This window comes from Papilio xuthus, unplaced genomic scaffold (assembly GCF_000836235.2).
Source record: "Papilio xuthus unplaced genomic scaffold, Pxut_1.1 DF828177.1, whole genome shotgun sequence".
NCBI lineage: Eukaryota > Metazoa > Arthropoda > Insecta > Lepidoptera > Papilionidae > Papilio > Papilio xuthus.
Window position 1 is genome coordinate 2,472,481 of NW_013530472.1, and position 25,881 is coordinate 2,498,361.

General features: G+C 31.3%; 4 protein-coding genes across 8 annotated transcripts in view; 1 reads left to right on the forward strand and 3 right to left on the reverse strand.

Moving 5' to 3' along the window:
• LOC106113760 (frequenin-1) overlaps nucleotides 1–21,398 on the forward strand; it is a 116,968-nt gene extending 95,570 nt beyond the window's left edge. For all 5 annotated transcript variants that reach the window (XM_013306680.1, XM_013306682.1, XM_013306683.1 and 2 more), the window contains 6 exons: nucleotides 15,757–15,781; nucleotides 15,868–15,916; nucleotides 16,345–16,434; nucleotides 16,686–16,764; nucleotides 17,716–17,804; nucleotides 17,918–21,398. In XM_013306680.1, coding sequence (XP_013162134.1) covers nucleotides 15,757–15,781; nucleotides 15,868–15,916; nucleotides 16,345–16,434; nucleotides 16,686–16,764; nucleotides 17,716–17,804; nucleotides 17,918–18,085 — 500 coding nt within the window. In that variant the 3' untranslated portion in view covers nucleotides 18,086–21,398. The remainder of the gene's footprint in view (nucleotides 1–15,756; nucleotides 15,782–15,867; nucleotides 15,917–16,344; nucleotides 16,435–16,685; nucleotides 16,765–17,715; nucleotides 17,805–17,917) is intronic.
• LOC106113759 (uncharacterized) lies at nucleotides 5,296–6,214 on the reverse strand. Its single transcript, XM_013306678.1, has 2 exons — nucleotides 6,145–6,214; nucleotides 5,296–5,988 (listed from the first exon to the last, which is right to left on the reverse strand). The coding sequence occupies exons 1-2, from the start codon at nucleotides 6,172–6,174 to the stop codon at nucleotides 5,317–5,319; spliced, it is 702 nt and encodes a 233-aa protein (XP_013162132.1). The 5' UTR covers nucleotides 6,175–6,214; the 3' UTR covers nucleotides 5,296–5,316.
• On the reverse strand, nucleotides 10,449–13,631 carry LOC106113758 (uncharacterized). The gene is given in 2 exon segments (NM_001312736.1): nucleotides 10,449–13,467; nucleotides 13,588–13,631. Coding segments are annotated over 2 exon segments (966 nt in total). The 5' UTR covers nucleotides 13,624–13,631; the 3' UTR covers nucleotides 10,449–12,537.
• Nucleotides 21,399–21,898: 500 nt separating the features above from the next.
• On the reverse strand, nucleotides 21,899–25,831 carry LOC106113871 (pyruvate dehydrogenase [acetyl-transferring]-phosphatase 1-like protein, mitochondrial). Its single transcript, XM_013306915.1, has 4 exons — nucleotides 25,314–25,831; nucleotides 24,992–25,130; nucleotides 24,142–24,305; nucleotides 21,899–23,838 (listed from the first exon to the last, which is right to left on the reverse strand). Exons 1-4 carry the CDS (start codon nucleotides 25,530–25,532, stop codon nucleotides 22,852–22,854), a joined length of 1,509 nt encoding a protein of 502 aa, XP_013162369.1. The 5' UTR covers nucleotides 25,533–25,831; the 3' UTR covers nucleotides 21,899–22,851.
• Nucleotides 25,832–25,881: the final 50 nt, after the last annotated feature.

A 25,881-nucleotide genomic window follows, 5' to 3' on the forward strand; every position in this document is an offset into this window, starting at 1 on the left:
TTTGAAAAACATTAATGAACTGAAACATTTTAAATGTTTATCTCACTTCTTACTATCTTACTCATATTTTAAATACGAATGTTTAGATGGATGGGTAGATGGATGATGTTTGTTAGAAAGTATCTGCAGAAGGGCGGATCTCGATGAAAGACACAGATGTATAACGTAGTCTGAAAAAACACACAATCTACTAAGTTTTTTAAATTCCACGCGGACGGATACCTGTGCGACAACTAGTTCTGTTAATAAAATAAGTAAACATGATCTAATTTATAAACAATAAGACAATATCTTGTTAAATTAGTACTAAATGGTTTATTCTGCACAAAAATTAGTTCTTTACCGTAAAAAATAAAAAGAAAAGCTTTATATCTTTCCATGGTTGATGTACAGCCCTAACACTTTTTAAGTCATTGGTCTTCGTGAAAAAAATAAAGTTTTGGTAACCCTAACTAGAACTATAGCGTCGCAGTCTGAAAAATATGTAAAATATAAAGTACCCTTTAAAGTAAGAACCATTAGAAGAGACTCAATGTTGTTGCGTAAATTGACTTAATAAAGCAACAAATTGCGTTACTTTGCTAAGATTTTGGTGGCGTTACGCAATTAGAACAAAGCGTAATATTCAAATATATCGCCTATTATTATGTTAATAAGACGCTGTAATTTATGGATAAATTCCAAAAACGCTTTTGTCCAAGCAGTTCTTTGTTTGGAATTAACAGCAAAATATTATTCAGAATTCCGACACATTTAGAAAGGTGGCCTTGCATGTATGTAGGTGAAAGAAATTCAATAATCAAAAGACATCATTCTTAATTAGCAAGGGCATATTTGTACAAAAATAATCAATTAAAAATTTAATTTTTAATTTCGCACTTCTGTACAATTTTCTCTCTTTCGCTATACATGTTTAAAATTTCAGTTTTCTAATTTCTACAAATAACACGAAAGCTAAAACTTTAAATTTTAGATATTGTATTACATAATTTAACTAACCTAAAAGTAATACCATTGTTATAACTGACTCCCTCACTCCCGTGACTCCCTCCTCGGAGTATTAAAAAAACATAATTAGTAGCCTATGTGTTCTTCCAGGCTATGTATGTCAAATTTCATCGAGATCCATTCAGTCGTTCTGTAGATACCTTCAAACAAAAAATATCTAAACATTCGCCTTTATTATATTTGTAATATTTAATTTAATAAAAGTGTGTAAAATGTTTACACAACATTCGTCCTACATATACAATACAGTAGCATCTTAAAAATAGCAATATATAAACCACAAGTTAATTTGCCTTGACCTATGACTGGTATGGATATAACACTTTCATAAATTGAATTTTTAACTCAATGTCAATTAACGCAAGATATATAATTCAATTATTAAGAATATGTTTTTCATTGAAATTAAAAGAAACCATTTTAATAATAATAAATTCAAATATTTAGAAGTTGCAATAAAATACTGCAAACGCAAATTAAAATTAACTTTATACGTATTAATTTCAAAGCGAGATTTATTTTCTTTTTAATTAAAATTATCGCTTTTATTTTTAAATACTTGCAGCAGTCGCTTGTTACGAGGTAATGGCGAATTTAATTAGGCTGTTGCACCGATACATAAAAAAAATAATAAGTAAATATAAGAGTAAGTAATTATAAGATTTTCGTCTATACAACCTATTTTAATATTTATAACCAATACAAATCATTTTTTTTAAGAAAAATAAAACTAAATCAGCTATAAACTGACCAGATAAAAACAATAAAACATTTTTCTCAGACTTTTCATTTATTTTCTTAGTATGAACAAAACGAAACAACTTAACCGTGCTAATTGCAAAGCGGCTAGCATATAAATAAAAGACGTATACACAAAAGCTGTTAAAAAGGAAGTAATGAAAATTAATGCAGACAGAAATAAGAAAGAAGTATGAAGAAAAAAGGCAAGGAGATGATAATAAAAGAAATCTATTTTTTATTTCATTTTACATATTCCGTTTTTTTATGTATACAAGTTTTCGAACATATAATAAATGAACATTACATCTAGTACAAAAAGGTATACTTTGAAATATAATTACGCAATATTATAACACGAAGTGTTGAAGAATTTAAACGCCTCAATTATCACCTCTAATGGACGACGCTTAACTGCATAATGACTGTTAGGCAGTTTTGTAGTAATTGGCACTTAGGAAAGAAAAGTTTGATGTATCAGTCTATTATAAATTTATTTTATCAATCAATAACAGGTGACGTATTCATTAAAAAAATGACACAATTACGACTAATAAATACATGGTAATTAATTTTATAGATTTCATATGATTTGCATAATACATATATGTAAAATAAATTTTATTTAGGGTTATAAAAAGTTGTAAAAAATTTCGAAAGCTCATCAGATTTACAGTTAAATTAATTCGAGTGCACGTAACCTCACAGAGCCGAAAACATATAGTTATCCCTTTTATTCCTGTAAAAAAAAAGCTAAGATGACACATATATTTGTATGTGTATCGCTTGTAGATATTACGATATATGTACCATATGTTAACTGTAAACACTCGTATTATCTGTCCGGTTCTTTAAAACGAAATCTATGATTTCTATAATTATAATAATTACCAAAGAAATATGTTAATTCACCATTCACATGTTATATCGCTTAATTTAAATGCGACACTGGTTATGAAAAATGTTCATGATCAGATTACAAAACTATGTTAAATCGGTGAAAGTGATTCACTTTTGGTCTTATATTAGAGTGAAAACAACGAGAGGAGCTCATTTTACTGTGCACTAAGCTTTGCGCATTTGTCTTTGGGAAACACGGAACACTGTCAGTGCCACTGCGATTTTATTATATTAAAGTGTACTTGTAAGGCGTGTCGGCGGCACTGAATGTGTTAAGTGTTTCTCATATTAATTCCTTAAATAAATTAATATTTTGTACAGCTCTAAAAGTTTGTTGATCTACATTTTAATAGTCTACTATTATTTAGAAATACTCAAACATAAAGTTCGATTCCCTGAGAAGTATTGATTTTAATTACGTGTTTCCATATCACTACTTATCTGCCATGTAATTTGTGTATTGTACTGTAATTGTCTGTCTGTTGGTTTCTAATGTCTATATATTACGTTCTCTCACTTAAAAAAAGAGATACCACGATAGGTTTTACTACAAGTATTAGAGCACTGGAGTAACTAACACTCGGCAATGCGGCTTCTTGTCTTTAAAGTTAATTATGCAAATGACCGTTAAGTGTATAACTTACATAACATGGCTACTTTAACAGTTACTTTCGCTGGCGATTGATCGAATTACATATCGTTATGTGTTTTAACTTTGAAAGTATTGCAACAGATATTGAGTTATTACGTCGTATTAAAAACAATAGAACAGCGAAGTGTTCATTTAAGCTCTTAACACACCTTCATTTTTAATTTCATTAAATGATACCTGTTACAATACTGTAAGAGTCTAATTGTACAGTTTTATAATTTAGAAATGTACAGTTTAGCCTACAAATGTATGTTTTAAAAATATAATTTGATTGTTCAGTTAAAAATTGAGGTGTGTAGCCGGCTTTAGTAATACATTTAATATAATAATAAAAATCGTATTTATTCGATTTTAGATAAACATCAATTAATTATCGAATTTCGAAAGTAACGTGTCGGTAAGATTTTGAAGTCTAGTCTCATTTATTTTAGTTAGAAAGTAGACAGAGAAAAGGCGAAGGAGATAAATGATATTTATTAGTGCTTCTTATGTTCATGTCTTAATACTATATAAAAATAATTTTATAAGAAACTAGCTTAACTTAGCTCAATGCCAAAATAATATCAAAAGACTAAATCTTAAATATAATAACATCTTGTGTTTCGGATTATTCATTCTTATACACAAAGCATGATACTAATTATCCGTATGGCAATATATTTCTAAATGCATATGAATCACTGAGAAACTAGAATGAATTATTCGTAGCGAACCGTTTCGAGTACCTATCGGCGTGTCCTTTTTTTAAACTCCCTTTGCAGTGTAGCTTTTGAAGTTAAGGCAATATAGCGATGTTATTCCCTTTGAATATTTATAACTGACTTTACTATATACAGAATCATAAATAATCGACTCTTGCTAAGGGAATATGTTTTATGTCACTATAACATCAGAATACGTCTTATCATAATTCTGTTACTATTCATTAACATAACGGAAACAAAACGAGTTACAGTGTGAATATAATTTGTAGTACTATTTTACGTATATTAAAAAAAATATTTCTCACGGTTGTACTATGATATAATCGATTCCACTTTAAGTAATCTTCTTATATCTTTTATATGTTAATAATTTGTAACATAGTTTAAGATCACCTTCACTTTTAACTGAACAGTTGAACTGTACAGTTTAAGTGATATAATATTGTTCCAAAAAAAAACTGGAACTAAAATATACAAAGGAAACGATGCGAGTGAACTTCAATTGAGAGTATTCAAAAGCAGTTCAATTGTGAGCTTTGTTAATAAAAAACAATTTAGTTTGGACGTATCCAGTCGTTCGCAGCAATATCGAGTGCAACGTATATTCGATATTACCAAGCCGCTGGTTTTCAACAGTCTATGTACTTTCACAGAACAGTAAAACAATGCAGTGCACCTAATTTTTGAACGCACACACTTAAAATCAATACAGTAATAATCTGTCTTAGAGACTGCTCTGCACTGTAATGTAATTAACATTATTCCAATTCTAGATATATTTAGTTAAATAAATGTAGGATAATCGTGATGGAACTTACTTCACCCACAAAGAGGTACTTAGTATCCAACTTTCCAGAATGCGTTCGCAGCTCAACACCAGCGGTCGTAAAGTTTGAATCTTATAACACGACTGGAAGTCCATCAGTTAGATCAAATAAAGTGAAGTACACCATTATCTTATAGTTCCGCTTCTATAACGTATTCGACAGTAAAACAATCATAGGATGTTTAAAGATAATGTTGGAGGTAACTAAATATTTTCAATTACTGAAAAGATACAATTATAATAAATCCACGACAGTTAAACGAGGAAACAAATTAAAGTAAGTGTGAAAAATGTTTTTGCTAATTGTTTTTGGTTTTATTAATTTCATATATGATATTTAAAAGGTAAGTATAGAAGGAGATTAAAATAAAAACAACTTAGGTCAATAAAGTAGACTATTTACTTTTGAAGCTATTATATTTGAATAAAGGAAATAATAAAAATAGAAAATAAGAATTTTATTGGTCGTAATTTATTGTAAATTATAATTAGTTATGTGGTGTATTATCGTAAAGATTTCGCAATTTATTTTTAAATCTAACAAACTTGGACACTTCTTTACTCTTAAGGCCAGTTACTGTACGGTTACTATCTATTATAAATATCGGTTCGAGTTTTTCTTTTTTCGTTACATCACCTTTCTCGTCATCCTTATTTACAAAGTATATAGCTGGTAAATTCATATTACTAGTTTCATTTGATTCACCGTCTCCTGGGAAAACGACATATAGCACTGTCGGCAAGGCGTCCCTTTTTTGACCTATTCTGATATTTTTTGGTGCAGTTGCGACCAATACATTATATGATTCTGCATGTTGGCTTATAATAGGTAAGTTTATAAAATTTACAGTCTCCGGTGTTTGTGTTTCATTGATATATTTGTTGGTAACACTTTTCGGATATACCATTTTAGCAACCTGGTTTGTGCATCCATCCGCCAAATTTGCTGGATGCGCGAAAACAGCTTCTGACAGATCCTGGTTAATATGCACGGATCGTGGTAGTTCTTGCGGTATTTTTGCAAATAGCGCACCAAATGATCTTGGCTTAATTGGTTCCTTGTGGGATATAGGATTGAATTTAAGACTAAATCCGTTACTTATTGGTATACCTTCAATTGAATAATTTGTAAAACACAGCAACAGCAGCGTGATGATAATCTGTCGAAAATTAAAAAAAAATATATTATATATTCTGCTTAAAACAAGGTTAAAAGTTCCAAATATACGCTGCTGTACAAACTTAACTAATTTTTTTTATAATTTTTGTTACATTAAGCACAAATAGGGTATTATTTTTCAGTCACGTGTACTTACACTTTTATGATGCACAGAAAACACAGGCATTCTGGCATTGCGCGGACGAAAGTCAAGCGTACACTGTACATTATTACATTGAAACCTAACTAAACGATTCATTGTTACATTTGTTTTGAAACGCTAACTACTGACTAGGGATGTTTAACTGACTTCGAGGAAGTTTCAATCGTAAACAACTCTGTGACCCTCTCGTCACCATTATTAAAATGGCGCTTGTTTAGCATCTATGATGAATTTATCGAATTTTGACACGTTGTACTGACATGATTATATTGTCGCGGTAATTTATAAAGAATGTTATTGAATTCGTTACATTTTCATTTTTCAAATTTGTTTTATTGATAGTAAGTCGAAATCTAAACGACTATCCGTCCTTTAAAAAAATAGACTCGTGAGTGCGGTTTATTTTAAAGGTTTTACTAAGCTATTTTTCTAATCTTTGGTTTCTGAGACCAAAATATCTATATAAAACATACCGTCACTCATAAAACAATATATTTTAATCAGGGATTCTGGTATCAGAAACCCACGGTTCGATATTTAAAGCTGGCTTTGATAAAAATTTTAAACGCTAAAAATATCAAGTCAACGAAATAACGCTTTTACATGTTACGTGTCATATCACCTGGAAAAAGTATAGTAAACGTTGGGATGAAAAAGACCGCGTGCCTTTTGTGTATGGTAGCACGTCATCGCAGGTAAATGTGAAAAATGTTCGTCGGATCGCACAAAAGTCCATCGTCTGCGGCTGATCGTTATACAATACTGATATTTCCTGGATATTTTACTCGTATTTTAACGGTTTTAGCTTATCCAACTGGCACTTCGTTCAGGTTTAATCGTTCTGATATTTGGTTCTGACAATTTAAAACCATTAAATGAAATGGACTGGACTACTGCGTAAAATAATATTCAACATGAAGAACTAAAGTTGAAGTTTTTTATTTCTTGGTTTAATTAAAAATGAATACAATTATATTGTAAATCTGGTACTATTTATTACAAACTGTGCATTTTGTTTTATGTTTATACTCAAAAACTTCCTAGGCAAATTTCTGTATGCTAAAAATTGCTATTTTTAAATAGCAGGAGCTTAAAATTTGCAGCAAGAAGTGATAAATAATGAATACAGAGAAAGTAAAAAGTTTGTCTACCTTGGATATTAATCCAAAACGGAGGTCACAACTCTTTGTAGTGGATCAAAGTAACGATATCTAATCCTTTTAGACTTGTCTCTTTAAACGTATATAGAATATTGTAGCAAATAGAATAATAATAAATCCAGATTTATGAAATGATTTTGGATAATAATAATTATCATGTTGCAGTTTATAGTATCTCTTAAATCGGTAAATTGAAATTACCATTTTTTTTTTTTACTTTACTTACGGGAAATCGAATTCAATTTCCTCTAGCGCTATAAAAATTGGGCAATTGCAAAACGAAGTCCATTATTACCAAAATGTATGCTACCAATTGACATTGTTATAGATTATAAATAAATTATTTATTGAATATAACAGCGATTTGAAAAGACTTAAAGAAAAAATTGATTTAAAAAACAAAGAAACAGTGTTGAATGTTGAGTACCAATAGTTATTCAACTTTTGCAAAGTAATTTAACCGTTGAATTCCACTGCCGAATCTTTGGTGCAAAAATATAGCATTGTCCTTCTTATTTTGCTTAAAAATGCCGAGATAGTAATAAGTTTTCGTAGTGGTGTTAGGCTTCTAGGCCTTACAGCATATTTATCTTAAGCCTAAATTCCCTAAGGACACTTTTTGTTTCTTAATCCCTACCTCAGGTCCCTTTTGTATTATTTCGAAAAAGAATTTATGCAATTACTTTCCTCCACTCGCTGTTGTCAATTTCCATTTACTAACATTTTCTGTTTTAATTAAATCTTTCTGAGCTTACCGATACGTTATAAGATATCTAATATGAAACGAAGCTGAATGCAATAAGTAAAATGCAATTAAAGGATGCACAAACGGCCAAAGGATTTCATGATCAATAATTATTTAATTTTAGATTTGTGAACGGATATATTAGCACTGCAAAACGTAAAGAATTTTCACAAATTGCATATCGAGCGATTGTTAAGGATAGAAAATTTATGTTAATTCATTCAGTTGGTAAAACCAAATTTTTAATTTTCTTAAGGTGAATTTATTTTACCGATTCAATTGGTTTATCCGGATTCGTTAAAAATAAAACGTTCGCAAACCAATTGAATGAGATAAAGAACATTTTACGTAATTAAATTAAGTACATTTTACGTAGTTAAAAGTATTTAATAGTACGCTAGCAATTCGAAGTTTCCAAGCTTGATTACAATCAACAGCGAATTCAAATAAAGGGTAAATTGCATTTCGTGCGATAGCTATAAAACGCATTGAAACACATTTATAGCCCGTTGATAAGCGCTATTTCGAAAACGTTCCCGAAATTACACATCTAAATTTTATAGGTTATAGAAAACGAATAATCCGCGTTTACTTTAAAACATTTTCAAATGTCTTCGATTGAAAATATTTTGTTAAACTCTTATCGTTGTTACAACAATGAAAATATGGTTTAATGATAATAATGTTTGTCTCCAACAGTTTTAAATAGGTTTTGTTAGGAAGAAAATCAGAAAATGCACCAGTGTATTGACGCAACACTAGCCCCCCACTATTCATTCTAACACTGGACTTTGTAACGAAACCACGTCATTCGCACCAAAGGATTCTAATTAATGTCTAAAAGTTAGGTAATAAATGGTAATAAAAATCTTAATAAATAAAATTTTTCGAAATCATATTTATGATTGGAAAATATTTTATATTAAACTACAAAATCGAATGTGAGCATAAATATACTCTTTGGTAAATCAGAAATAGACTAGCTCAGATTAAATCAACTTCGTTTTGTGGAAATATTGAGAAGATGCAACGAAAACCGCATTCATTTGAATTCGACGGAGATCCAATATGAGAAATCAAAATGTACCATCATACGAATATCTATATCGATTTACTTTTTTAATATATTTTAACATGCTTATTGCATACTTTATATTAAAACTCGGAACTCTTGTTAGTTTTTTGCGCATATATTAACTCGGCTCACTAGTATAACCCGGCAACGCATCTGCGGTTCCTCTGGTATTGCTGATGCCCATGGGCGTCGTTGAACACCTCGGTGTTCCCGCTGCTCATTTGCCCCCTTCTGGTATAAAAAAAACCTGTTCAGTGCGAAAGCTATTTATGCAAGTTTTTATGTACGTAAGTATGTAAGTTCTTCTCAAGTATTCTTTCCCAAATGTCTTAGGGATAGAATCAGTTTTTTTTGGTACTTTAATTGACATATTGTGTTTTTTCAACAAATAAATTTTTACTAATTTTAATAAATACTGGTAAATACTTAAGTAATTGTGTTTTCAACTAATTTTCCCAATCTGTGAATTTGCAGCGGCAAAGAAATAAGTATTAGGTACATAAAATTTTTGCAGCTTTGAAACGACAGAAAAAAATATAATTTTCTCGTGTACCCGAATTAGCATAGTAGCGATTACTTCCGTGTCTAGAATTACTTTTTTTGTATTATATTTACAAATATTGTAGATAAAAACGAACGCTTTTTAATTATCCTTAATTTTAGTTTTATATAATATACCAATTCAACTTTGAACGTACTTCAAACTACCCATAAATGACATCCATTGAAATAAATTAATGAATGTAAATGTAATTTACATTAAAACCATTAAAGTTTTGAATTTTATTTAATGAGTTTTACGCACAAATTGTGATGTTCGCGAGATTATTTAGCGCTATTTATAAAGAACAAAATCAAAAGACGACCATTATAATTAATAAAGCATTACTCCAAGTTTCTCTAAATAAAAAATGTCATGAGCAAAATGCAATTCAGTCAGAAGTGATAGTTTTAATTAAAAACTTGCCAAGTGGGCTGCAAGCTGGATTTTATAGCCTTTTTTTTTTGGGACAACATAATTTTCAATGCGACAGCGACCGCAGTATGATACTAAAAAGCACAAATATCACAAAGGCTACGTAGAATTAAAAATGTGTTGAAATAAATCTTTTAAGTTATTTTGTTGTGCTCAGTAACTTACCACTAACAAGAACAGTTTATTAATTATTTTATTACTAATCATAATCATCAGGTCACTTTATGTCCCCACTGAAGCTATCCTAAGTTAGGGGTGACCAGATCATAGTCAACCACGCTGGCCCAGTGCGGATTGGTTGACTTCACTATTTTACTAATATTATACGAAAAAGAAAATATATAATAAAACAAAAGCTTTTTATTTATTTAACTTAACAAATACATAATATACATAAAAAATAAGTAACAAAAAATATGCCATCGTATTTCTACCAAGTTTTTTAATTGAAAAGGTCATTCAGAAATCCCACCGACAATAGCCGCTGGCATCTATTCCTGTATCGCAAAGATAACGTGCAATTTCCGTTTGCTCCAAAAGGTCAGCCTTCGCCCCTCTTCGCCCTTACACGAGTTTTATTTCCACATCGAGCAGATATATTATATAGTTACCCTGTGATATATGATAAAGGTTGTTTTCTTTACTGTTATTCGAGTTAGGTTTGTTGAAGCGAAGTCTTATTTACATGGATTTAGAAAATGAAAACTGCTAATTTTTACTAATAAATAAATAAAACGCAACAAATTTATTTGGCCAAGTGAGAGAGACACTGTTACTTCGGTTCGTTTGTTCACAAAATAAACCTTATTAGGCATAAAGAATTACATACATAAATACAGTCCAATAAATATCTTGTGGCATTTTTTGAGCTATCGTAACTTAATATTTTTTATTTATGCTATTAATGTAGTTTTAATATCGTACAATCTTTCGACCACATCATCATTTAACATCAGGTGGGATCTCCGTCAAGTACTCGCTTATTTAATATAAAAATACCTAACGGATTTAATAAGTTTGTCGGGCAATCAGCCGGGATGCAAGGATGCCTTAAGGGCTGTCCGGGTTCCTAAAGAATACTTTATTTAGAGGCGTCGTAATAAATTAACTCCCAGGTGCGATATGATTGAGACATACGAACATTATGTATACTTATAAGGATATGTCATAAATAAATCGGTATGCTGTACATTTTAGTGTTTCAGCCAAAACTGGATGAAAACACATTTCTTGGCACAATACTCTATTTGCGCATCCAAATAAAAATCCATTTGACGAGGTCTACCAGTATTCGATATTCGATAGAAAAAGGGATTATGCAATACAATAAACAGGTCTGTAGGGATTTATTTTTGCCACCGATCTTTGCCGGCGGTGAATTTACGAAATTCAATTTAGGAATACATAGATAGATATGACATTTTTGACAGTTATTTGTGTGTCCTTGTGAAAGAACGTATAGAAACCAGCCTTTAACTTCTCACGTAAAAAAGAATACTCTTGTTTCAGACGTGCCAAATCAAATGTTCTATATTTGATTCAAAGTTATAACTAAAACGTTAGCTACTTTGAGGCTCGGATGCGGTCCAAATTCTTGAGAATATTTTTGATGCGGCAATCAAATTTTCTCGATTACATAACATGATTATGTCATTCATTATGACACATCTGCGAATGATTATGGAAGTTTTTATAGTTTATTGGGATATGCATATTTTAAAATGTTAATTTAACACATCGCATGCAAATAATGTTGAAGGCAATTTTTATTCTAACACAACAAAACAATTATTTCTTTAGTGTTTGATAAATGATAGTAGTAAACAACAATTTATATGCGCAAAGCAAAACCAGAATATATATATTTTGGTACAACAAATTGTAAATATGACATCCGCGGCTGGGCAAAAATATTAACCAAGAGTTTGTAGTTTAATGATTTTAATGCGTAGTACATTTTGATGTTAAGCAGACATCGTGGGTATCCAATAATTGTGATTATTCTTTAAAACAAACACAAAGTGTATTATTTAATAATAAAATTTTACAAGACCACCTTCCATTTTCACTAAAAATGTTGCACTTTAATACATATGGATATCATAAGCTATTATTTTTACCGCTATTTGTCCCAGCGAGTTAATTAATTTCCTGGACGGTTTTATAGATTTTTAATCACTGTCCAATAAAAAAAATTTACATACTTTGATAAAATTAATATGTAATGAATTTGAAACTTTAAAAATAAATTTACAGTACAAAATTACGGAAAAGTGGAGATTAAAGCTTATCCAACATTACTGTTAATGCTTATTACTAAGATTGTAAATATTTGGCTTGAATGTTTCATTCTACTAATAATAACATTAAAAACAAAAATAGTATCATATGACTATTTTAAGCAAAATAAAATGCCTTAAATCTATCTACCTTATATTTGGCCGTTAACCAATCCAAGTCGTAAATTCTCAGTTTGACTTAGCGCAGAATTTCCTTGAAACAATTCACTGGCTATTGGTAAAGGCGCACTATTCTGTTTCCCTCTATAATTCACGAATAACACTTCGTGCTGGGATGGAGTGGGCGGTGGCGGCGGTAAAATCTGCACGGGTTCTGGTTTCTTCGCTAGCACATATATTAAAGTCTTTTCCGAAACAGCAGAGTTCTGATTGATTTGATTGTTTATAGCTTGTTGAATTCTCGCATTATTTGATGATTCTTGAGATGGCACTTTTATGAATATTATCTTGTATGTCTTCTTTATTGGATTAGGCAGGCGTTGGACTATTGGTTCTTCGATATCTGGAGGTGGTACATGGAAATAAATATGTTTATTTATAACTGGTTCTACAATGTTTTGTACCACATTATGTTGGACGTAATTCTCAGTTTGGGGAATCACATTTTGTATGAGAACAGGGTTAACACTAGGAATTACATTAACAATTGGTGTTTCATTAATAGAAACGATATTTGGAGATCCTGTTTGCTGTAGTACTTCTTCGGCTATTCCATTGCCATTTGTATTCTCAATGTGATCTATTCCTGTTTCTTCTAAGTTTGTAAAACCATTATCGTAATGTTTTATTATTTTCTCTAATAATAATAAATTTTCTCCATTTCTAAAGCTATTAGTCTGGGCCTCATTGGAAGTTTGATGCTCTGCTTTGTGTTGTTTCAAATAATGATATTCTTCTATAGGTATTGAATATGACACAGCCTTCTCATTTGATTGAGATAAAAATTCTTTCGCTGCATCATGATTGATTGGCCTGTTTATAGGTAAATTAAACGGTATTGTAGGTTTTGGGTACACATATCCGGCAAGTGTTCCACTCACCAAAAACGCAAATATTGTAACCTGAAAGAAATTTGGAACACTGTAAAGTAAAGTCATTTAGTTTGATAAACATACCCCCAATAATATTTTTTTAGTAAAAAGACTAGTTAAAAATATATCAGATTTTAAAAACTCACGAACCAAAACAACAGCCATTTTCCTCTGAAGTGTCACCATTGAAATGAGTTTAACTTCGCATGTGGACAAGACTATATAGATATACTTTCCCCATACAAATTATATGCCTCCAAATTAATATATTCTGCATAAATATTACATTTCAAATCTTCCACTAAGAAAAAAAAAATAAGATATGGTATATAGTGATTAGAATTAGCGGAAACGTAATTTTAAATTTCAATTTGAATTTTATTGATGTTTTCATAATAGTAATGCTAATTTAGATTGGAATTTCAAAATTAATAGGGCGTATGTTAATTCATCTATTTTACTAATTAGCTCGAAATCACTAACCCGTATAATAAAGTCAGGACCTAAAGGTACATTGATAAAAATAAAAAAATCAGGAGTAAAGATCCGCTAAAGCTTACTGCAGAGAAATCGAACAGCCCTAAAGTTATGAAGATTACGTAAAGTCATAATTTATTTACTGGGTTTGACAAAATCTAGAATATATTATAATATTTATTAAATTATGTTAAACATCAATAAAAAAAAAAGAGATCGTCATAGTTATGCCCATTCGTGAAAGTGTTATTTGTCAATCCAATAATATTATGTCAATAAAATTAAGGGCTGTTTCACTTACGGTGGGTTTCTGAGCTCTAAATCTCCGTTTAAAACATATTGGTGTCTCTGTTTTGTCAAAGATAATGACACGGATGATGATACTTTTATACAGAGATTTGATCTTAGAAACTCGCGGTTAATGCTTTAAAACTTAAGATACATCTAAACCTTAGATGGAATCTTGACAAATTTCTGTAGTCTGCTGTGCTCAAATTTCCAAAAAATATAATGCAAATTTTTTGCTATCTTTTTGTTGGAGACCAAATCTGAGTGAAAGTTTTATTTACCAAGCTTATATCCTAATTTTACCAGTTCTTAAATAACTCTTCATAACTGTCGTTAAAGGTCCGACTAATCTCATAACCTTACTTTCATTACAAACACCGCCTCGAATAATATTACCACTCGGAGTATAAATAAAAGGCAACATAATCTAAAAATTTAATAAAGCCAGCCACAAAATACTAAATTCTCAGGACGCAATTGGGCTTCGTTCAATTTTAAATATTGCTACTTGGTCGCCGGAAAAGAGTCGAAAAAAACCCGGCACAAAAGTATCGCAAGACCGCGAACGTTAATGCTCCCGGATCTTTCGGCTCCATTTTACTACCACAATATTATCGTTTGATTAACTTTTATTCTTATAATATTTTAAACTCGACGCGGGGGTCGTAAAAGCTGGTTAGATTTGAAAAATAAATGATGATATTTAAAATGTATTTTACATATAATTTTATTAATAATGTGCGTTAACATGGTTAAATGCTACTTCTTTAGTAGTAATTTTCTTAGCACATAACTGAGCCCTTCACCTTTAAGCTAAACTTTTACATCAAAAAAGGATGTATGGATGTTAGGTACCTCGTAACTATATATTATAAACATAGGTACCACTAATATAGTTTTTTTTGAATTCCATGCGATTAAGTGTTTGGTATTTTATAAAATAAGTAATGATATATTTCAAAAATAGTTAATGTCCGATAAGCAGATTTTCATTGGATATACATTTATGAAAACTGTCCAATTTCACGGTGGTGCGATAATGGACTTGAGAAACTTTATTACATAACTTCAGTCTACTATCAAATATAGTGAAGATGTAATTTTATAGTTCGCCAGAATTATACCCCAAGATATATCTCACTGACACTTATCGTTAAAACAATTTTAGGAACATTTTAATATTTTGGTAAAGTTTTAAGAATTTTGGTTATTAGAGATCGTTTAGGATATCTCTAAAAGCCAAATTTAACACCACGGGTACACTTGTATTTTTGTTCATTACGAAACTGTCTTTTTTATCGTGATGCGGTCACCTCATACGGCGTAACAGCGTAGCCATCGCTGACCATAGTCGTCCGAAATTACAGATGCGTTGCATGTCATTATCGACTTCTATTTGTCTAGCCTATTTTTTTTTTTTACTCCGTCTGTCAATTTTCGTGTAATGCTCGCCATATATTTAACGTGACTTTTGTATGTTTACAAGTCAAGTAAAAATGAGAAATACGTATATTATCTTGAAAATTATAACGCAGTGTTTTTTTCTTGTTTCAGTTACGGAGAAGGAGATACGCCTTTGGTGAGCTTACAAATTAAAAAATAAAATAATTAGCAGTCTCGCTTCAACAAGGCACTTCATTAACATTTTTCTTTTTTTTATTCCAGGCACAAAGGCTTTCTCAAAGACTGCCCGAATGGCCTTCTGACGGAACAGGTACGACATTACAAAGACACAATTAATCCCTAATAAAAGAGTTCAAGAAAAAAGAGATTGTATTTCGGTTGTCCTTCCTCCCTTACTGTTTAAAACAACAAAGATTTCAGATGGTGATTTTTTAATATAATAAATTTAGATGCGAAACTCGATTTTATGATATTTCAAAAGCCATGACAATTAATGTTCAATATTAGCATCAGATAAAAGGGTTAACAGATGGACGCATGTGTAAGCTAAAGCTACATTAGGACAGTAGCGCTGGCTTGGCTCAATGCAAACACTAACTGACGCCAGTGAGCTATAACAATCCATGGCAAGCCAGCGCAACTATCCTACTGTACTAGGTCAAATTAATGTAAACTAAGCATTACTCTGAATGTATCAAAGTGTTATAAATAATTATTTTAATGTGGTTAAATTTGTAGGGCTTCATTAAGATCTACAAGCAGTTCTTCCCTCAAGGAGATCCGAGTAAATTTGCATCGTTAGTGTTTCGGGTATTCGACGAAAACAACGTAAGTCATCAAAAAAATTTATTAAAATTGTAACTACGTGAGATTTGCGTAAAATAATAAGTAAAATTAATCAATAAAACCTTTCTTTTCTGTTTTTTATAAATTAAGTAACTTTTATTGTAATTTTGGAATCAATAGAAATATATTTACCGCATGACCCTTATATATTTTAGTAGAAAATCAGTTGGAACTTCCTGTAAAAGCGATCATTACTATGAAGGAAATTTACAATGTAATTTAACTTTTTCCAGGATGGCTCGATCGAGTTCGAGGAGTTTATCCGAGCCCTATCAGTGACGTCACGGGGCAATCTCGACGAGAAATTACACTGTAAGTTATCGTAACTATCAGCAAAATGTTAGCCCATTAATCTGCAAAACGTTTCGTTTAAACAAAAGTACAACACCCAAATATACTTTGAGATATTTGGGTAATAAGCTGTTTTTATTCTATTAGAAAATATTAATTGAAAATAGTATGCGACGTAAAGAGAACTAAAATTATTTATTACCGATATCAATATTTCGATAGTGGAAGTTTATGGTAGGTTATGCACGTCTAATGACTAAATCGACTATCATAAAAATTAAATGCTTATTCGTTCTGATCTTATCGATTACTACAAACCAGCAATTTGGAAATGGTCACTAACTATGTAATTGTAATTAATGATAATGTCTATTAGAATTATAAAAATCGTGAATAGAATTTGTCGAACCCATTATTTGGTCCTTCATTGGATAAAGAGGTCGAGTAAAGCTTTTTAATTTGTATAGGAGTAGGTATAAAAAACGATCGCTTACTCCCTAAATGATGGTTGAGGTATTTCAATTACTATTGTGTATCTAAGATCGTTTAAAAGATTACGTTAGTAAACACGATTAGTTCGAGATCGATTATTTGTTCAGACCATGTGTAACCGAAGGTTCGCAGCCGCTTGCATCGTGGCCTGCAGCCAGGTACGCCAGCGGGCGATCGACAAGCGTGACCGACATACGCTTGTTGCGCACTAACCTTGCCTCTGCTTTATCCTCAGACCTCAAAATCCGAGCATGCGCATGAACATGGCCAGCAACTATAATACAGCCTACATTTTTTACTACATATTACAAATATACAAAATAAAAAAATAAGAGTCCTTCCTTCCCTCGTTTTTAAAAAAAACATATACAGAACTGTACTGTTTTGGCAGTAATTGTACATACACTATTATATTGCCGTTTTATCCGTTGTTCAAATACTTTTATACTTTTTACATACATAGAATAACTGATTTTTCAGGGGCATTTCGTCTCTACGACGTCGACAATGATGGTTACATCACTCGGGACGAAATGTACAACATAGTCGACGCAATCTATCAAATGGTGGTACGTATACCTTTATAACATAACACAAATTTTATTAGAATTATTACAAAAGTAGCGTTAGGCTAAGGGTTTTGATTATCATCAACTATTTTTTCTTTACCTTTTCTTTTCAGGGTCAAAGCCCTCAGCCGGAAGACGAGAATACGCCCCAGAAGCGCGTCGATAAGATCTTCGACCAGATGGACAAGAACCATGATGATCGGCTAACGCTTGAGGAATTCCGCGAGGGCAGCAAGGCCGACCCGCGCATTGTTCAGGCGTTGTCTCTTGGGGGCGATTAATCCACGATTATCCTCTCACCGGATTTCACTTTCACATAGGCAGCTAATCTACTGTCTACTATCTTTGCTTGTCTTAGTTTTCGCAATTCTTGATTTCTTTTCTTCTCTCCTTTATTTCTGAAATCGTCTTTTTATGCTTCTAAAGCAAGTAGTGAATGAGAAAATGGAAAATTTAAATTAAGGAAATAAAAATTCGTTAAATTTTTATGACAATATGTTACTGTTAGTCGTATACTTTACTCGAATGAGTTTTCGGGGATTGCAAACTCGTATGAGTTTGAATAGTAAGTAAATGTTTGGGAATCTGAATTGTCGTTATTGAAATTGGTATAAAAACAACGAATGAATGAATACTGGGAGATCTCATTGGAAAGTTTAAACAACTGCTAGTGGACAAATAAATGGTTGTCACTGTAAATAACTTGAATTGAAAAAATTAACGAGTTTGTCCTAGGGTCGAAATATTCTTTCTAAGTTATTATTTTTCATTTTATAATTTACTGTTTGTATTTTATTTCGAATTTGCTTTATTTTCTGCGTTATAGGTACACATCATGCAATACCTAATGCTGCCTTGTATGCTCAACGTAGCCAAATCTCATTAAAATACAAAATCCGGTTGAGAGAGAACTTAGGCTTTAAAGCCGAAATAAATTATGTACACAATTATTTTAAACTCTTACTAATACACGTTTTATCCATCTTTAATACCTAGAATAAAATCGACCATCAAACATCACTACATGAAATTTTTAAATTCCATTTATATGCCACACATCGAACATGAATTCCTACCCTTTGTAAGTATCCTAGGCTAGTTGTAAAGACTTGGTTTAAAGGCCACGCACACTGGAGACTTTTAGTCGCTCGATATTTCGATCTGATTCTGCGCTTAATCACTATCAGCATGTAATCGGTGAAATGTGCGCACCTTTATGAAAGTTCATACTGTTTAAGCGAACAATTAAACTATCGGGCGAAGTCTCTAGTGTGTGGGGGCCTAATGTGATTAAATTCCTTCGATACGCAATTTACCAATCTTTATAATTTACCTAGACTGATTACAAACTGGCGGAATTCACGATCGCTCAATGACTTAAACATTACACACCATTTAGATTGTATTCACGAATAACGTTGTTTATACGATCACTATAATGAATCTCCCATTTACAAAAAAATTGTTCATAAATTCAAAGAAATAAAAATTGTAAAAACGTTTTTATTATAAGATAATAAGTATACAATATTTAAGCCCCAATATCTTTGAAAATTTGGGGTAATAAGGAAAACCTTGCGGATTTCACTAATCGTAAATTAAGTTAAATATTGAAAACTCTTTATTAATATGACGCCGATATAATATCAAATATTAACCAGAATTAATGAAAAACAAAAACGGGCGCTAGTAGATCCATTGCACACAGAGACAGAGGGATTTTTTTTAAATTTTAAATAAAGGTTATGTTTGTATTTGCTAAAATGATCTAATCCATAAAGAAAAATAAGTAAATGAAAATTCACACTGTTGGTCGCAATTAACGAGACATGTATGTCTCAATTTTTTTCAAAGTAATATAACAATAAGTTTTATATATTAGTCGGCGATGGAAACAGAATAAAACAAACCGGCAAAATTTACCAACATGTTTATATTTTGGAGGACTTTTGGATATTTCCCTTAAGAATTTCTCATCGTTCGTACTAATGTAATTTAATATTAAGAATTTACTGATAAGAACTGCTTTATAACTATAGTAAAAAATTGTTCATTTAATTCAAGCATAATTCGGTGAAATCATTGGTTTTACAGTTTTGAATAATTTAACAAACTTAAAAGGCGTTTTGAAGTAATAAAGTGTAACGATGGTTTTCAAGTCAATTTTTGTCTTTTGACGATGTTTGTAGAAATTGTTGACAATTTGGAATGATAGAGAGTAGGACAAAATTTTGCGGGCTGTGCATTTTGTCTAGATATAAGTAGATGGTTCTGCGTGATTTCACTTGTGATTAGAATAAAAAAGAAATTTAATGGCTCAGACGCCTTTAGGACTTATGTCTTGTTTATATTGTGCCAGTATACTGAGGCAGTAACGATCAAAATCCCCGCTGGTATACAACTGGCTTAATTTAAGCACTAACTGGCGTCAGTGAGTCACATTAGTTCATCCCAGGCCAGCCCTACTGTCCCACTGTACTGGGACGATGTAAACCAAGCATTATAGACGATTGATTGAAACATTTTGTGACGAATGAACATTTGTGAGATTTACATCTCATTTTAATTTGCTATAGAAACAATTTTCTTATGTTAAGATTGTACTTCTTTTTAACAAACTTGCAACACTTTGTTTGAACTAAATTTTACACGCAAGCAGTTTATTTTACGTCTTCAATTACTATATCTGAATCTTTTGTACTTTTATCTATAACTTACCTTGCAATGGCAATAATGCCGATATTTATAGTAAAATTAATTCCCTTAAGATGATTGTAGATGTTTAAATTAGAATCCGTATTCAAAAATATAATGGAATTAATGTATTCATTCTTAAAATTATCATAGTTGAAGTCGGTAGCCAAAATTCATTCAATAGATGTAATGTAGAATATTAGTATGGTTCTTTATTTACTAAAACACTACTTTTACTTTTTTTTATTTCAACTTTCGAAAATAATAAAAAAACATGCTACTTTATTTTTAAGTTGCAAAATGTTAATTATAATTTAATTAATTGTTAATAATGGGTTCGGATTTTGGGTTTCTTTTACGCTAATTATAAAATCGAAACATTGGTAGCGAACTGAAAAATTTTTACTTCAAATAATACACATTACATATTGTTTTGGCGCAAAAATGAACGATTTTCATCTGAATAACATACTTTCATATTTAAGAAATATTTGTTCAGAAATTCGACGTTATTTAAGTTACACTTACACCTTATTACTTAATATTAGTCTTAAGAATAGGATAAGAATTATTTAGTTCGCTACAATGTTTCGTAACTTTTAAAGGAAATTAGGCATTCTAAACATTTCAGCATACAGCCGTGGAAGGAAATGGGTGCCGAAGGGAACTCAATTTTCATATGAACTTGATATCTAATTTGAAAGCTAACAGTCTAAAATTTAATCATATTTAGAGCAGTCTTCGTTCCATCTTCCCTGTTCCGGTTCATTCCCGCGGCTGTTTGCTACATCTGTCTCTATCAATTCTCTGTGTACATAATTATTACGATTTGCAAACTTTACAAACTTAACTAATATGGTATTATTCACTTTTAATATAACTGATTAATAAAGGACATTAAAATAAAATGAATTTGTTTTATTTACTAACCTCTAATTATTAGAATATCTTAAATTTACCTAGACTGTAATTATCATATATTATTTTGATTTAATAAATACACGTTTGAGACTGCAAAGAATACGATTAGAGTTGTCGTCCATTTACGTTACGAGTCACAGCAATGAATATATAAAAAAATCGCAATTCGTGCGCTAGGCAATATTTCGTCTGATATTCTTGATTGCTTAAATGTGTTTTGTATGACATAAAAATTGATTGAATATCGATTACGGCTAGCTGTCGCCCCCGTCTGCACCTAAGCGGAAGAAACTTAATAAGTAGTCTATATGTTCTTCCAGACTATGCTCTACATCTATGCCAAATTTCATCAAGATTCATTGAGCCGGCCCGCAGACACCTTTTAACAAACATTCATCCATCTAGTATTGGTAAGATAACAAAGGCTGCAACTTTGTATAAATGAAATAAAAAGACGTAATTGAGGTAGTTATATTGCTTTAATTATTGTTTCAATTGTAAAATTTCAGCGTACATTCTCTCTATTCTATTGCTACCAATTTAAAAATATAAATATTATAATAGTTATGAGTTAAAAATTCCTTTTATTGTACTCTCAAGAATGCTGCAACCAAACAATTGATACATAGACATTTATTTACTAAAATATATGATTACAATAGCATATAAAATCAAATGTATGATACATGATACATTTATTGAACAAAATATAATTTCAATATAAAAACATTGTAATAAATGTAAAATTAATGGATATAAACTGCACACAATATTGTTATACAATGAAATCAACACAAAAATATTTCTTACATAAATCTCATCAAAACCTAACCTAATTAAATAATAAACAAAAAAAAATTAAAAACACTAAAATGGACAAGACAGTATCAGCGGGTCTAGAATGAATATTTGTGACAAACGCCTTCATATCATTATTGTCACAATTCAAATTCACATGTCATGATTGCTATGAAATTTTTCGTGTACAATACTTCAGATAGAGCACAAATTTTAATACAAATTTTGTCGATGATGATATGATGGAGATAGTCATAAATATTTATGCTAGGCCCACAGACTTTAAGTCAATTATCAATATTCGATTCTTAATTGAGCCGATTTGTTTTATCGAATCCAATATTTATATTGATTTTCACGTCATTTACCTCACTTAAATAAAATTTCGTACACAATAATAAGCGACGATACATTTAAATAAACATATATTTAGATAGCAACAGCTACTCAAGTCTACATAATAAATTGACATCACAAATTATTTTTAAATTAACACAATTATTAGCAAAATTGACTGTATTATATACATTATTAATTTTATATCAACCTCTAGCTTATTTTTATAAATTTTTCGTCAGTTATTCCAGTATCAAAAATAAATACAAGGCACAATGATTTTTATAGTCTTTGTTTTTTAAGCTGGACACTGTCTGAGAAATTCCGAATCAAAATATGCAATTGTGACTGTAATGTCATCCCTGAACATTCGACTGACATCTGGTGTCAGACTGAGAAGATGAGCAAGTCTAGAATGATCTATACCATACTCGGTCCCACCAATTGCATGTCTTATTAAATGTGTTGCAGCATTCCTGTCCTTCGGTTTACTCTTCAAACTCTCTTTCCTATGAAGAAGCAGCTCATTAATATCTCCTAGCTGTATATTCTTCTTCGGCAATTTAAGCGGATTATAAAACACTTTTCCTTTCATATGTTCACCAACTAATTTAACAGCCTGCAAGGGAGTTAACATGTCCCATAAACCATCTGAAGCTATAATTAGGAATTTATCCTTTGGTGATAGTCTGTGATAGAAAATATCTGGTTTTGCTGTAAGATATGGAGGTGTGTGATAATTCGCCGGTATTGCTTTATCCCCAACACATGGCACTGCTACTTTAGTCAGAAGCTCAGTTGACCATTTGTAACGATAATCACCCATACTACGGAGTGGAGCTAGTTCACCGAGCAGTCTATCTCGTCTAATCACTGTCTTTCTTTCCTCATCGGGATGCTCATTCCATATTCGTTTCAATTCATCGAAATTTTCTGAATTGTGTTCTTTGGTAATCTTTTTAGCTATCCATTCATTATCATCAGTCAATGTACCCAACACTGCATTACAATCTCCAATGTTGGCTACATATAAATGAGGTCCATCTATATAAGATATGCAGACCACTGCCCCTGATAAAGCCACAGATAATGTCTTCTGATTTATTACACCATTACTATAAAATGGTTCAATAACTTCTCTAGATAGATCACTATCTAACTGTAAGACTCCTTTCTCCATTGCTGTGTACACATTCGAATCATCTCTCGGTGTTCTTGCCAACTCCAATAAAAACTCTTTGAAGCTGTTGTCATATATTGTTTTAAGATCATTTATAAGTTCTATCTGAAAATTAAATTATATAATATAAGAACTAATTGCAAATACTAGCTACTCTTTTTAATGTAAGCTAGTTGACATTGTTATATTCAGAAACAATAATGCTATACGTAGATAAAAGAGGGACTAAGTGCAGCGGCCAACTGGGTGATAATAATATAAATAGTGATAAAAAGGTCAGTTTTACCATTATCTCAGTCAACTTGCAGTATTTATATTTGTTTATTTACATACAAAGTTAGCAAAATATAAATATTAAAGAAAGAAGTATAGCAATTTGACATATATATTTTTAATATAAAAACTTACTTTATCATTGTATGTATCCACTAAAGCTCCTTGTGGCTCCTTAAGAATTGCATTAATTGTGTCCGTAGGAAGCATGGCCGCTGCAACATAGTCTAGCAACCTTTTGGATACTACTTGCGCACAAGCTGGACCACCATGTCCATCAAACACACCCATCAATAAACCTGCAATGAATTATTCAAACTATCAAACCCTTCAGTTATAATACTGGGATAAGAAAATATATCTAGGATGGCATTGGCTTGCCTCTAAAATAAAAAGCAATATGTTTATACTAGCAATGTTTGTATTAGCTGTTGCCCAGAACTCCACCTGCGAGGAATTAAAAAGAATTAAGGAATAAATCATCAAAGTTGATCAGCCACTTATGAGCAAAGCATTTTAGTAAATCCATAATTTGCACATTTAAACAGTATTTTACCAGTGGTCAATTCTGCACGGGTGGATGAAGCTGGGTGCATGGATGGGCAGGAAGAATAACACAACCACACAGAAGGCTTAAAGTGAAAGCAACTCCATGTTATATGTGACGAGTGTTTTCTGAAGGCAGAATCTAACTCTACATTCCTTTCTCACCCTTATCTTATAAGGAAATGATGGGAGCGACAAGTTTATTTGGCGGAGGAGGGGAAATAAGAATATTCTATTCCTATGTTTCCACTTCTTCTTCATTAAAGGTAGACAACTCATCTGCAATTGCAGTTGTCCATGGGTGGTGGTCACTTCACTTTTGGTGAACTCAGAAGGCCACACACTTGTTTTCCATATTATTAAAAATTTGCGATGGTGACGTCAAAACTGGATGATGGACTCTATGTTTTAGATATATCATAATTAACAAAGCTTATACCTGGTGTCAGCTTGCACTGTCCTTCACATCTTGTATCTTCAATGGGATCATTTGAGGCCAACTGATTTGAATCATATGACTTGATGGATCCCGAGGCAAATTCTTTGTTGAACTCATTTTTACGAAGAATAAGTGTCACCTATATTAGACAAAAAAATTACTATGGAATTCTTCATCAGTAAAGCTATGTAGGCTGCAGAATTAGAAATCTTTATTGTTTTATTTTACCATGACTACCAAATTCGTCATAGGGCAAAACAGTGTATCTATTTTTAGTAACAACATATATAAAAGAAATTGTTGTGGATTTTAATGCACTTACCTCCTGCGGTGATGGGAGAAGAGTGATACCATCCTTTTGCGTCTGCCCGTTAGATTTTGAAGTGTGGATAAGACGGCTACATATAGGAACGTAACCAAAGAGTCTTTGGAAATTTATATTGAAGCTATGCTTTATTGACGCATGTGTAACAAATCCGCGATTTAATTTCAAGCATGTTCTTAATACCAGACTAATATGAGTAACATTGAAGTAAGTCATATTTATATTTTAAATTAACCGGGCATCTTATGCAATCACTAACTCTTAGACGTTCAAAAAAGAGGCAGATATTGAGAATGGTGTCTTGTAAAACAACTTATATTTGACATCAAATAGAAACATTGTACGCCACAGTCACTACACATACATAGCTATAAAACTAATTACTCGATCAAATAATTAAAAAATATATTTACATACAAGTGGCAGCACAACTTTTAATGCAATTTCAACAGCAGTGCAAAAGCTAACCGAATATTCTGCCAGAACCGGCCATTATTGTTTTGACATTTAAATTTACTCAAAAAGACAAGACAACTTCAACGAGTTTTAGCTTTTTTTTATTTAC